Source organism: Triplophysa rosa, linkage group LG6 (assembly GCF_024868665.1).
Source record: "Triplophysa rosa linkage group LG6, Trosa_1v2, whole genome shotgun sequence".
Taxonomy (NCBI): domain Eukaryota; kingdom Metazoa; phylum Chordata; class Actinopteri; order Cypriniformes; family Nemacheilidae; genus Triplophysa; species Triplophysa rosa.
In genome coordinates, this window is record NC_079895.1 from 1,706,547 (window position 1) to 1,719,055 (window position 12,509).

General features: G+C 38.0%; 1 protein-coding gene across 4 annotated transcripts in view; it reads left to right on the forward strand.

Annotated features, from left to right (window-relative positions):
- The window catches only part of stk39 (serine threonine kinase 39), a 44,894-nt gene that overhangs the window by 14,736 nt on the left and 17,649 nt on the right, over positions 1 to 12,509 (forward strand). For all 4 annotated transcript variants that reach the window (XR_008963119.1, XM_057335622.1, XM_057335623.1 and 1 more), the window contains 4 exons: positions 4,247 to 4,369; positions 5,697 to 5,726; positions 7,147 to 7,203; positions 8,189 to 8,250. Coding sequence is in view for 3 of the 4 variants with exons in the window: in XM_057335622.1 (XP_057191605.1) it covers positions 4,247 to 4,369; positions 5,697 to 5,726; positions 7,147 to 7,203; positions 8,189 to 8,250 (272 nt within the window). In the remaining variant the exon portion in view is untranslated. The remainder of the gene's footprint in view (positions 1 to 4,246; positions 4,370 to 5,696; positions 5,727 to 7,146; positions 7,204 to 8,188; positions 8,251 to 12,509) is intronic.

A 12,509-nucleotide genomic window follows, 5' to 3' on the forward strand; every position in this document is an offset into this window, starting at 1 on the left:
CGTTTCCACACTGTAAAATTTTTTAAGTTGTTTCAACGAATTATTATTTAGTAACTAGTTCCACAGAAGTTTTACGTTCACTCAATTTCTGTCCCCAAAGTGTTACTTGAATTGTTATTTTTTAGTTGGACCAAACTTGACTCAAATTTTAAAAAGTATGCTAGCTCAACTAGTTTTGTACTTCATTCGACTGAAGTTTTTAAATTAGTTTAATGTTAGAAAACATACAGCAAAGATTCTGTAAATAAAAATGTAAGCACAGTATTTACCCCACGTTTTATCTGTTACTTCAATTAATTCTTATTATTTGGGAATTTTAACTAGAAAAACCTGTGGAGCTAGTTATAAATAATTGCACATTGGGGTTGTTACCAAAAAATATTAACTGAAATCTTTCAAGTCTTTTCAAGTTGACACAAAGCGGTTTCAAATATTATATAGAGACACAGCACTGCGAGAGAAGCAGAACCAGAGAAATTCAAACACATCAGGATGGATTTTTGGTGAATCATAAATGATCATTTTAAACTCATTCCGAGCAAAGTCACGCATGAAAGATATTAAATATCACAAAAACTCCATAAACGCACATCAGTCAGCCATATACACACAGAGAGAATTGGAGCAGCTCTCGTATGCATGGACACAGTGCCTTGCGGTGTGTTTTAATGGATGTTTTATACTTGAAATGGCACGTGTGCACAGGTGTTTTTCACTGATAACAGGATTTATTCCTGAGCCGGTGATCACTTGACCGGCAGATACTTGCACCAGCACAGAGTTGCTTTAAAAATCCCTCTTCTGAAGAAAGTGAAATGATCACGACAGCAGATTCCTTTGATTTGGGTGATACGTGATGCGTTTGCGACGTCTGGCCGGGAGACACGGCCGTTTGTTAGGTGGAACTGAGCTTGGATGTGATAAGAGCGGTCTTCTCCAGAGGCCTAGTTTTCAGAATTGAACACCTCTGGGAAATGCAGCAGAAACATAGAGTTTGCAGCTCCTGGATTGAGTCTTTGGAGTTGTTATTGTGTTGTAGGGTATGAAAGCCCTCGGCTTGCCAAAAGCCATCCACAGACCCTGTGTGCACAAACACAGCTTACAGCGGGTTAACACTGGCACCGCTCACAGTTCCTTCACATGATGGGAACATGTGTGCTGTTATGACGATGATTGTGTCTCATGAATGTTGAGGATGTCATTGTCTGCGGTCCTGTGTGTGTGTCACTCGGTGTCCACCCTTATTGCTGATGTGACCCTGCCGCTCTCAATATTATGTATCCAGTCAGCAAACCCATAGCCTGCGGAGAGGTACGGCCCCGGGCCAGATGCTATCGTCTCTGTGACCTGAACAATTCTGACAAACACTATTACTCTTCATTACTCGCTCTCTATCTGTTTGAGATCCTTAATGTGAGACCTTTATGGTCCTTGAATCCTGGTCCGTCCGTCTGGCTGTCTGTCCATCCATCTATCCGTCTATCTGTCTGTCTGTCTGTCTGATCTATGTATGCTTAGTCATTTTAAAGTCAAGGTATTTACAAGGGTAAAAACATATATGCATTAACAGTACACACAAGATCACACTTAGTAACATTTATTTTATCTGTAAAATCGAAGCAGTTTTAGGGTTTGACCGCTAGGGGGCGCAACATCTTCTGATTATTCTCAGAACGCACCCAAAGCCCGTGGCTTCGTTCTCACAGTGGAAAACACAAGTGATTTTCAAGGGGCACTTTCACATGTCACCACATGTTGCATATGTCATCCCATGGGTTTTTACATGTTATCCTATGTGTTCCGCATGGGAATTCACATTTAGGAAAATGTTCCAGAAACACACAGTTCACACATTGTACACACGTGATCACATTCGGAAAAACGTGTGAAGTTCACGTGTCTTTTCTGTAAGGGCTGCGTCGTACAAATGTAGGTTTTAAAGCTTATACAGAAAATGAATGCATAAAGAAATAATGAGGAGGATAAATTAAAGTTTTATGCGTTTAAAAACTAATTAATACTACAAAACAAAAACTTAGCTTTTCGTTTTTTTATTTGTTGTAATGATATTTTTTCTGTCAGTGTTTGAATTCTTTGTTTTGTGTAATTGACTGTCGGCTTCACAACACTCTACTGCACAAAGAGAGCAATTTACCACCGGCTATCTGAGCTTATATAATGTCCTGAAATGTTTGTGTGTGCGTGTGTGCGTGTGCGTGTGTGTTATTCCTGCCTGCAGGTGCACATAATGTGATGTGTGTGTATTTCTGTTTTATTTGGGAAGGATCCAGAGCATTGGAAAGTCCTGGTTCGTGCTCTGAGAGAAGGGTACATGTTATATCGCTTAAAGGATGCTTTTCTAGTTCTTCTTAGCTGTAGATGCGTGTGTGTGTGTGTGTGTGCTTGTATACATGGTTTATGAGGACACAAATCTGTGTAATGACATGTGTATAACAACGTAAACATGGTTTACGGGGACACTTCCTGTGTCCTCGTAAACTAAAATGCTTAAAAAACTTACTAAATGATAATTTTTTAAAAAGAAAAAAGATAAAGGTTTTATGTGATATTAGGGTTAGGGAATAGAATATACAGTTTGTTCGGTATAAAAATCATTACGTCTATGGAGAGTCTTCGTAAACCACAAATGCAAGTATGTGTGTGCGTGTGTGTGCGTGTGTGTGTGTGTGTGTGTGTGTGTGTGTGTGTGTGTGTGCGTGCGTGTGTGTGTGTGTGTGTGTGTGGTGTTTCTTCCTCTATCGCTTTATAAACTAGAAGCTGAATCAGGACAGTCAGATGTATTTGCTGTCGGTTTAGGCCACGTGGACTGAATTTCATGATCTGGCCAATATGATTTAGTGAATATTCTCTGGGAGTGGATGAAATGTCAGAAAGCGTCATTGATCGGACCCTGTCTGATATCCTCCGTCGACCTCCATGTATTTCAGAGGATTTATTGATACAGTTATGTGTGGTTCTGACCAGAAAGCATCAAAGACTTGAAATTTAGCTGCACGGTCTGCTCCAGTTTATACATTATTATTCGAGAACCGTCCATTATTGACCGGAAGAGTCTGTCCTATATGAACAGTCCCATAAGAAAGAAAAATCACAGATGAGATCAGGGCTATTGATTAATATCCCTGTTATTTTTCCTAGACACGAGTGAGAGATTAAATCGAAAGCCAGATTGTTTCAACAATGAAACTCTCATTTGTTTTTATTTCTCCATTTTAAGAGAAACATTTGAGACTAAGTTGATACGCAAATAAACCTCCTGAGGTCTGAATCTTGGAAATGCTGTCAGGTTCAGTAATGACTGTTGTTGAAGATCTCTCACCGTCTCGTTTGGATATCTTGTAAGCATTTATTTTTTCCAGGTGGTCCGACGCATCCCCCTGACTTCTGCAAATGATGCGGCGTCAGGCAATCACATTGAAAACTGCGGTGTCAGCGATTTAACTTCCGTGCGCTGTATGCATCAGTAAACGCTGCGGGCATCTCAGACTGGAACAAACATGTTCTTAATCAGTATTTATCCTGTAAAAGGACCAGAACATCATAAACCTGAAGCAATGTGATGTACGAAATTAATTAACTTTTGCAAATTTAAATAAAACAATAAAATCCAATGGGATGAGACTAAGAGAAGTTCATGTGTTTCAAGTACATATTATTTTGATTGAAAGAATCTTAAAGTGGAAATCAAGACATAATACTGATGAGACAAACCTATTCGTGGTGTAATGTTGATAGAGGCCAGATTTAACTAGGAATATTTTAGCGCTGATGGATATCGAGCAGGTTTGAATAATGTGGTTTTAGAAGTTTGTCGATGAATTAAAACTCACTTTACTGACCCTTAAATCAACCCCTGTCCGCTGATAGATCCTGTTGTAGCGCTTTATAAAACCCATTCATTTCCCAATGAACACATTGATTTTCAGACTTGAGACAGACCGACCATCAGCTCTGAGGTTTTGCTGTGATAAAAGCTTCCAAATTCTTTAATATTTAACATCTGGTTTGGTTACATCGTTCATAAAGTTCATAAGTAATTTATTTCCTCATAAGAAGATTTAGGCACACAATCTTTTTGTTTTTACTGGTTTGCTTCAAATGTGTTGCAATTCCTCTCCGAGCTGCTTGGTTTGGTTCATGTCTTATAAATAAATGAATGGGAGCGAAGCTGCTGTAAAGGCCGTCTCAGTTTCACGCTTACCTGTGTTTTCCGTCCCATCTGCAGGTCAGAAGGGTTCCAGGTTCGAGTGGTCATCTGCACAAGACTGAAGATGGAGATTGGGAATGGAGTGATAATGAAATGGATGAAACAAGCGAAGAGGGGAAAGCAGCTGTCAATCACGGAAGGGTAGGTGTGGCCTCATAAGATCCCAATGAGGATAGATGCTAAATAATAGTTTGTATTTTATTTATTTGCAGGTTCTTATATGTGTTATTCTTTTATTGCAGTGTCTTTTCAACCCTATAACTGTAACTTTTAACAGAAGTGTAAGGAGAGTACAGAAATACGGTGTTTCTTTCCTGTAAAGCTGCTTTCAAACAATGCAACATTGTAAAGAGCGCTAAATAAATCAACTTGAATTGAATTGAAAATATCTCATAACATGCTGCGGTCGATATCACAAACCATAACAGAAGTCTTAAAATCCATCGCTAATATTTAGTTTATTTTAGGGCTGTCAAACGATTTATCGCATCCAGAATATAAGTTTGTGTTTACATAATATATGTCTGAATATTAATTTTGTATTTATAAAAACAAAAACATACATATATATATATATATATATATAGGAAATATTTAGATGTACAGTATTTACCAATAATTGAAATTATACATACACGTTTATTAATTTTTTTATTTTATTTTTTTCGTTAATTTATGCATGTGTTTATAAATACAAAATTAATATGCACAGTACACACACACACACACACACACACACACATATTATGTAAACACAAACGTTTTAAAATCTGGATGCGATTAATCGCGATTAATCGTTTGACAGCCCTAGTTTATATTGTTGTATCATTTATTTTTATAAATTATAGTTTGTATGTTAATTTCTGAATAATGATTGTTAGATATTACAAAAGACTTGATGGAAAACCGAAAAAATGATAATAAATTTAAACGATTTTACTAGAAATGTTTTGTTTGAAATATTAGTAAAAGATGGGAAAGAAACAAACCTTAAGTTGATAACGGAATAAAAGAAAATAATTTCTAGCGTTAAAAGTGAAATATTTTATTGGGCGTGTATTCGATGGGGATGAGAACATGTGCTGTATAACAGGAGTGACCCATATGAGATTTACAATAATAAACACTGATGCAGAGAATAAATATTTGATTGTACGTGTATCATGCAGAAGGTGAGAAATTCAGATGACGCACACAGCCGCTGGGCCATTTTTTATTCCTAAATGTTGAATATAAAACATTCACACGTCTCCATCGGGAAGTTATAATCAGAGCCCCTGTAGCGACACGTCCGCAAATCAGCGTTGCCTGATGAACTTGGAGACGTTGCGCTTGTGTTTATTGTTTATTATGGTATGCAAATGAGCCAGCGCTGATTGCACTCCCACACAAATAGCTACATCTGTCTTTCGTACTTTCTACAAGAACAAAAACATAATTGAATCTTGTCTTATTATTGCTTTCGCAGTCACGCAGGGTCAGAGACGAAAACCAGCACGTAAGTTTTGTTTATTTCATTCCGTTTTTTAAAATTGTGTGGAGTGACGCATTATTTCTTGAGTGTATTTAAAGTCGACATGAAATCACAACCTTCATTACTTTCCTGACGTATGATTCTGCTCATGTTGTGCGTGATTCTTCTGTGTGCCGGTGGCTAAGACTTCATTGTTTTTAATTATTACTTAGATTTAGGGATCTAAACAGTCTTGTTTTCTGAGTGTTGGGAACTCATCCCACAAGTCAATGAAAACTCAATCTATGTGGCTTGTTGTCACTTGTATTTTAAGACTTAAAACATTCACCTTGCAGGCGATTAAAATGCAATTTACTTCAACTCAAACTTCATTTAGAGCCCTGAATATTGTGAAGGGTTGGACGTGATTCACATGGACCAGGAAGCACCTAGCAACAAGCACCACTCGGATCTCCTTAGCAACAGTATAGCGATGCCCGGACAGGTCATGAAGACGCCCAGTTTTGCGGACACACTCTCACCATTGACATTTTATTCAGTAAATGTACAAATCTGGTCCAATACTCTTAGAAATGTCACATTAGGAAAGTAAATTTGGTTGGAAATGTTGTATCGATGCTAATTTTTCTCTGTCTGAAATACGCTCAAAAAGGACGTGTTAAATATCAACACGTGTTTGTGTCATGCTATTTAGCACATTATGTGTCATTTAGTGCTAAATAATAAATAAATAAAAGGGAAACACAAGTTGGTTTAAAAGCAGCACAAAATATGTTGTCCTAGAAATAACACGACCATTTTTCGAGTGTAAAATTGCGCGTTACTTTGCGTACTTACTATTACGCGAGTTCAACGTTATTTTGACGTCAGACTGACATTCATACTTGTCAGCTTAACTTACAAATCGTTATTATAAGTTTACGTGCTAAGTCGAAAAACCTTTTTTATGTATTTGCTAAAATGATTTTTGTTTATTTTTAACCCCAAAAAGTTACAGATTGCGGCTTTAAGTTGAGTGTATAGACTATACATCCAAGCCGCCAGACATTACGCTCTCCTGACCATGTTCGGCTCTGAATAGATTTAATTAAGGACTGAAGGATCGTTAGATCATTTAATTGAGGGTGTCATGGGATTGCGGTATTTGTCTTATAAATGACGTATTAAATAATTAACAAGCGTGGCCTGTTCAAGCGCAGTGGACAAACAGCAATTAAGCAATGCAAACACAGATGTATTTTCTTCTCTCTGCGTCTTACGTCCCGCTCGGATTTTCTCTCGCCGGATTAAAAAATGTCATGATTTTTATCAGAGGCTTTGAGGTGGCGGAGAGACCGGATTTCCCAGAAATGTCCTTGGACGGATTGAAAAGAAACGGTGAGGAATGGGGAGATGTTTTTCTGTACTTTGCTGCACTCCTAAGCACTTCATTTTACCTCTGCAGGGTGAAGTGAATGCCAACAGTCTCCTGGTAGAGAACCTCTCCATTCAGCATCCCCAGGTGAGCGCCGGCCGGTCCTGGCAATGCAGCTGTGATTTGTCTTGATTCAATGGCTCTGACGCTTCGTGCTGCGAGGCGGTCGGTTTGTGAACGGCCCTTAACACGACCCCGGAGGCCCGACTGGCCTTGAGAGAGACTGTTAGACGTAATAAATCCTTGAGATTCAGAAAGCATGCTGTGGGCCTGATAATTATGAGGCCGGAATCTAAAGGCAACATTGCATGTATGCTTTTGAGGCAATCCCATAATGCATTGCGTTGAGCTGAATGAAAAACTTCATCCTACCCTTACGAAAATTCACTATGGTTTTACTATAGTAAATGTGTGGTAACCGTGTTTTTTGCAATTTTGATTCTTTTTTTAATTCACTGTTTTACTACATATAAAATGGTAAAACTTCTGTAGCAAAACCATGGTTGATTTGTGCTTATCATGGTTTATCGTGGTAAATTTTCGTAAAGAAAAATGGCGGATGAAGCAAGAGAAATGTGAGATATAACCATGGATATTTGACATAGCCATTATAAAACAAAATCTGGATTTTGTTTCAAATGGATGTTTACTAATATTCATTTATATTTTTTGGGTACAACATGTCACACCACATAATAAAATATATTATTAAATAATATTAACATATTAAAAATATTATTAAAATAAAAATATAATATATATTAAAAAGTAATAATTTTAATATGATATATTTTAATATATAAATATATAAAATAAAATGTAATTAAATTAAATGAAAAATTGTAGATATAGGCATTAGACGTTTCTGGATTGGTTCAATAAGAGCATTCATTGAGCTGACTAAAATAATTTATTGCTTCACATCGCCAAAATAACTTCCTGTTTTTTTGTTATAAAATCCTGTGTTTAAGCTTCAATGTCGACAGTATGAACATATTTAACCCCAAGAACCTTTGAGCTTTCAAATCCCCTGGAACATACAGTAACTCGTTTTTTTTTTCCGTCTGTCCAGGTTCAACCGTTGGAGAAATCCTCGAGCGGTCCGGGAGCGGTGAACATGGTCCTGAGGTTAAGGTGAGCCGTAATGCTTCTCTCCTTTCACACTTCTTTTATCTTGACTAAAAACAGCGCAAGCGTCTGAAGCACTCAGGCGTGTTGCCTATAAAGTGGCCTAATGGTGGGGCGTGTGGGAAGAACTGTGTGTCTTCTTAAACCGTCCCTCTCAATCTCGCCTCATGTTGCAGTGCACTGCGGTTAATGCCTTTTATCAATCGCTCGGCGCGAATAAATGTTCCTTTTTATGTGCGGCCCCCTGCCTCATCTGCATTTCAATCCATCAGCAACTGTTCTCTGATCAGCAGGAAAGGGCCGCATTCCTGTGTTCAGTTGGCTCTTTTGGTAGGAACTGAAAGTCATAAATGTCGTGTTTTTTGAATATTGAATTTTGTGTCATTTGTTTATTGAACATTTTGTTACATTTGAACATTCTTTTATAGCGTTTTCATAACCTTTATTAAATGTATATTTTATATCCCTTACCTTCCTAAAATATATGTAGCTTTATTTAAGTACTCTTTACTCTTTATCCAATGGCAAAAATAATGACAGATTATGTCAGAATTTGGTAAAGATGTATGTTTTAAAATGATTTTTACACCTGAAATATTTCCATCTTTCAGTCAGTTTGAAATGACCATGTCAAGTGAAGTCTCAGTGATGTCATTTTCATCACTGAGTGCGTTTACATGCACAAAATAAACGGACATCTATCAAAAATCATCTTATAAAAGAAACATGCATAGTAATAAACCGGTTACGCAGAAAACAGATTTTACATGGAGGTTTGAGCACACTTAAATGGAAATTGACTTGCCAGGTTTCTCACGTGTAGTGACGTCACCATGATAGTCTGTTTATTAATTAAAATGCATTATACCATGGTCTTTTTGAATACTCGATTCTGATTGGCTGGAAGGTGTGCATTAAAACCCTTTAACGCACAGGTCGCTCCAGTAAGTTTGATTACAAGTTTGATGACAATGATTATGGTATCAGCGGGATAATCCACAGCTGCGTTAAAGGATTTTAATGCACTTCGCAGAGCAGGTTCTTGGCCTCCACGTCGTGCATTAAAACCCTTTAACGCACGGCTAGCTGTGGAGAGGGGGAGAGAGAGAGAGAGGGGGAGAGGGGGGGAGAGAGAGAGGGAGAGAGAGAGGGGAGGAGGGGAGAGAGGTGGAGAGAGCGGGGAAGAGGGGAGGGGTGACGAGAGGGCGAGAGGAGAAGAGGGGGCGAGAGACAGGGGGGGGGCGAGAGGGAGAGAGGGGGCGAAAAGCGAAGAGCAGGGGTGGGGGGCTGAGAAGGCGGATGGGGAGAGGGGGAGAAGCGGGGGAGGGAAGGGGGAAGACGGGAGGGCTCGGGAATAGGGAGGTGGGGAGAGAGGGAGGGAGAGGGAAGAGGGGGGAGAGAGGGGACGAGGGGGAGACGAGGGAGGGGAGAGAGGGGAGAAGGGGAGTGTAGGAGGAGGAGGGAGGAGGGAGGGAGGGAGGGAGGGAGGGAGGGAGGGACAGACAGAGCGAGAGAGAGTGGTGAGGTCAGCCGGCGGCAGGTGTTTGGCTCAACACATAATGGGGGAAACAAACTTGTTTGTGTGTGTTTGCTAAATGATTGTAAAATCGACTTTAATTAACTTTGCAAATATTTCCTGATGTAAACACACATGAGCAAAACAACACGTGGCGTGTCAGAAGTCCATCTGTACGTCATATGTAAATAATGTGCGTATGACGCCTACGTGTCCTGTACCCAAGATGATCTGAATATTTGCCTCAAAAGTGATAAGGGTTTCAATTTGGTCCTTGTTTGTCTGTATGAATATAACATGAAATCATTTCGAGTCAGAACTTCTGGATTATTTTCCTACGTAATATTAAATTCTATTTGTATCTTGATATGTATCTTGTAAAGTTACTCACACCCTGATATTGATTTATTGAATAATCCTCACATAAATCTGCAGACGTAGTCTAGTAAAAAAACGTTTGAGATACCATCTGAATAATGTATGAAAGTATGACCATTTAAGAAGCTCACCGTGTTTAAAAAATGAATGATGCTGTTTTAAACACAGGTTAACACTCGTTGTTTTAGGGGTTTTCCTGATCGTCTGATAGATTTTCCTTTGAAAGCGAAAGAACAGTGTGAAATCTCTGAACGCTGTCACGCAGCGTAGAAAAGCAGAAGTCTATAAAGCTGGGCTTTATTGCGATTCGGCTGGCAGAGAGAAAAATGTCTTTGTTTGATAAGATAATAAGCGAGGTGTAGAGGCGCTCGGAGAGAAAGCCTCAGGAGAGGATGAGTCTTCAGATATCGCTCTGAATTTAGATTCTCTATGATACCTTGAGAGTTCATCTCAAGGCGTGAGGCGAACACTAAGCTAATGCTTATTATAACATGAGAAGTGTTTAAAAATCTTGTTTTAAAAAAAAATCTCGCACTTTCTGACACGATCTTGGTCCACACGTTCTACAGACATGCTTATAAATTTGATTCTATTGGCTAAAACATTCTGGTTATAATTTGTTGTAATATGTAAGTTTATCCTTTCTGCAATTCATCCCGATCCGGTTAATGTACAATGTGCAAAACCTCTCAATTTTCTTTCTGAATCGCCGTCAATGGTGACATGTCAAAAGCAAGCTTAGAGTAAAATGGACATTGTGGTTTTTTATGTTTAGTCATTTACGAGAAGCTTTTATCCAGATGTGGAACATCACAAGCAATTTTCCAAACAAAAGCTAAAATATCTGTAATATCTCACTTCTGAGGTGCACCGGTAAGGCAAAATATTACAGAAAAGTGTGTAGAAGAAGAAATGACACGTGAAAGAAAACAGTTTGTTTATGTTAGCATAAACTGGAAGTTATAAGGTTTAATAAGAATGTTATATGTCTATACTGTTTTTTATTTCTTTACAGTTTGTTCTAAAATGCAAAATTGTGAAAAGTGCTTTACACTGTGAAACATTTTTTTTAAAATACAATCAAATTGATGTCACTTCAAGTCATTTCAACTTATTCTTTGAATGTATTTGCATTACTTCACCTCAACAAATCACATCAAAGTTACTTTTATAAGTTGCATCAACCACTTATATAGACTAGGGCTGTCACGGTTATGAAATTTGGCTGACGATTAATTGTCCAATAAATTTTTTTTCTTGGAAATACATTGGGAAAAATAGGGTCATCATATATTTAAGGTGTAGGCTTTTACGTGCCAATAATACAATCTTTGTAAATTAAATAAATTGATCAGGTGTGAATTGAAGCCCCATCAGTCATAGAAAAGCTTCTAGTCTGTTTTTTTCTCACTTGCAAGACTACAATAAAAGTTTACTTCTATGTTAATGAGATTTTGGTAGACTGGTTTTCACACTGAAATAATATTAAATTGTACTGCAGGTTATTTGTATGGTAAGTGCTTTAAAGTTTTTTCTTTACATAATAGTGTTGTGGTGGTACATTTTGCCAGTATTACCATACACAATATAAACACTAAAATATGCAATATGCAGATGCACTGCAGCTCCCCCTAGTGTCTTCTATAGAGATGTGCAATAATTGCGATGATCTGAAACCATCCGATGAGGTCAAACAATTGCGATGAGACGATTATTTAATAATCCTGACAGCCCTAATATAGACTGCAGTTAACTTCCGGTCTGTGTTTGGCTATAATAATATAACTGTTTATATTTAATTTAATTTATTAATTTGTATTATTATTTTATTGTATAATAATTGTATTGTAATTGATCCAACATACGTTATGTTTATATATTATTCATGTAAATGACTCTCAGTGTCTCTTTCTCTCACAAACACTTGTTCAAGATAAAGCATTAGAGTTGAAGAAGGTTTATTTATCGTGTGTTTGTGTCGTAAGGTCCGGCTTGATTTGATAACGGACTCGACCGACACCTCACTTCATTACAGACACAAACGCTTCCGTATGTTCCCTCGACGCCCTATGTAGTGCACATAGTCTTTGAGTCGACCGCGTCGCCCCCTATTTGCGCGTCTAGATTTAAAATAAAGAATATGCGTGCGGAAAGGCGTAGATTGTAGCGGTAAAATAATCTGGATTTGAGCAAATTTGAAGAGAAATGTTCATATCGAGATCTTCAACAGTATTGACTTTGATTGCAGACTTGACAAATCTGAGCTCAGTTTGACACATTGTTGACGTCTCTTCTGAAACTCTTCTGAATCTTCTGGACATACGTGCGTGTTTGTTCCGGAGTAAAACGTCTTTAAATAAGACAATAAAAC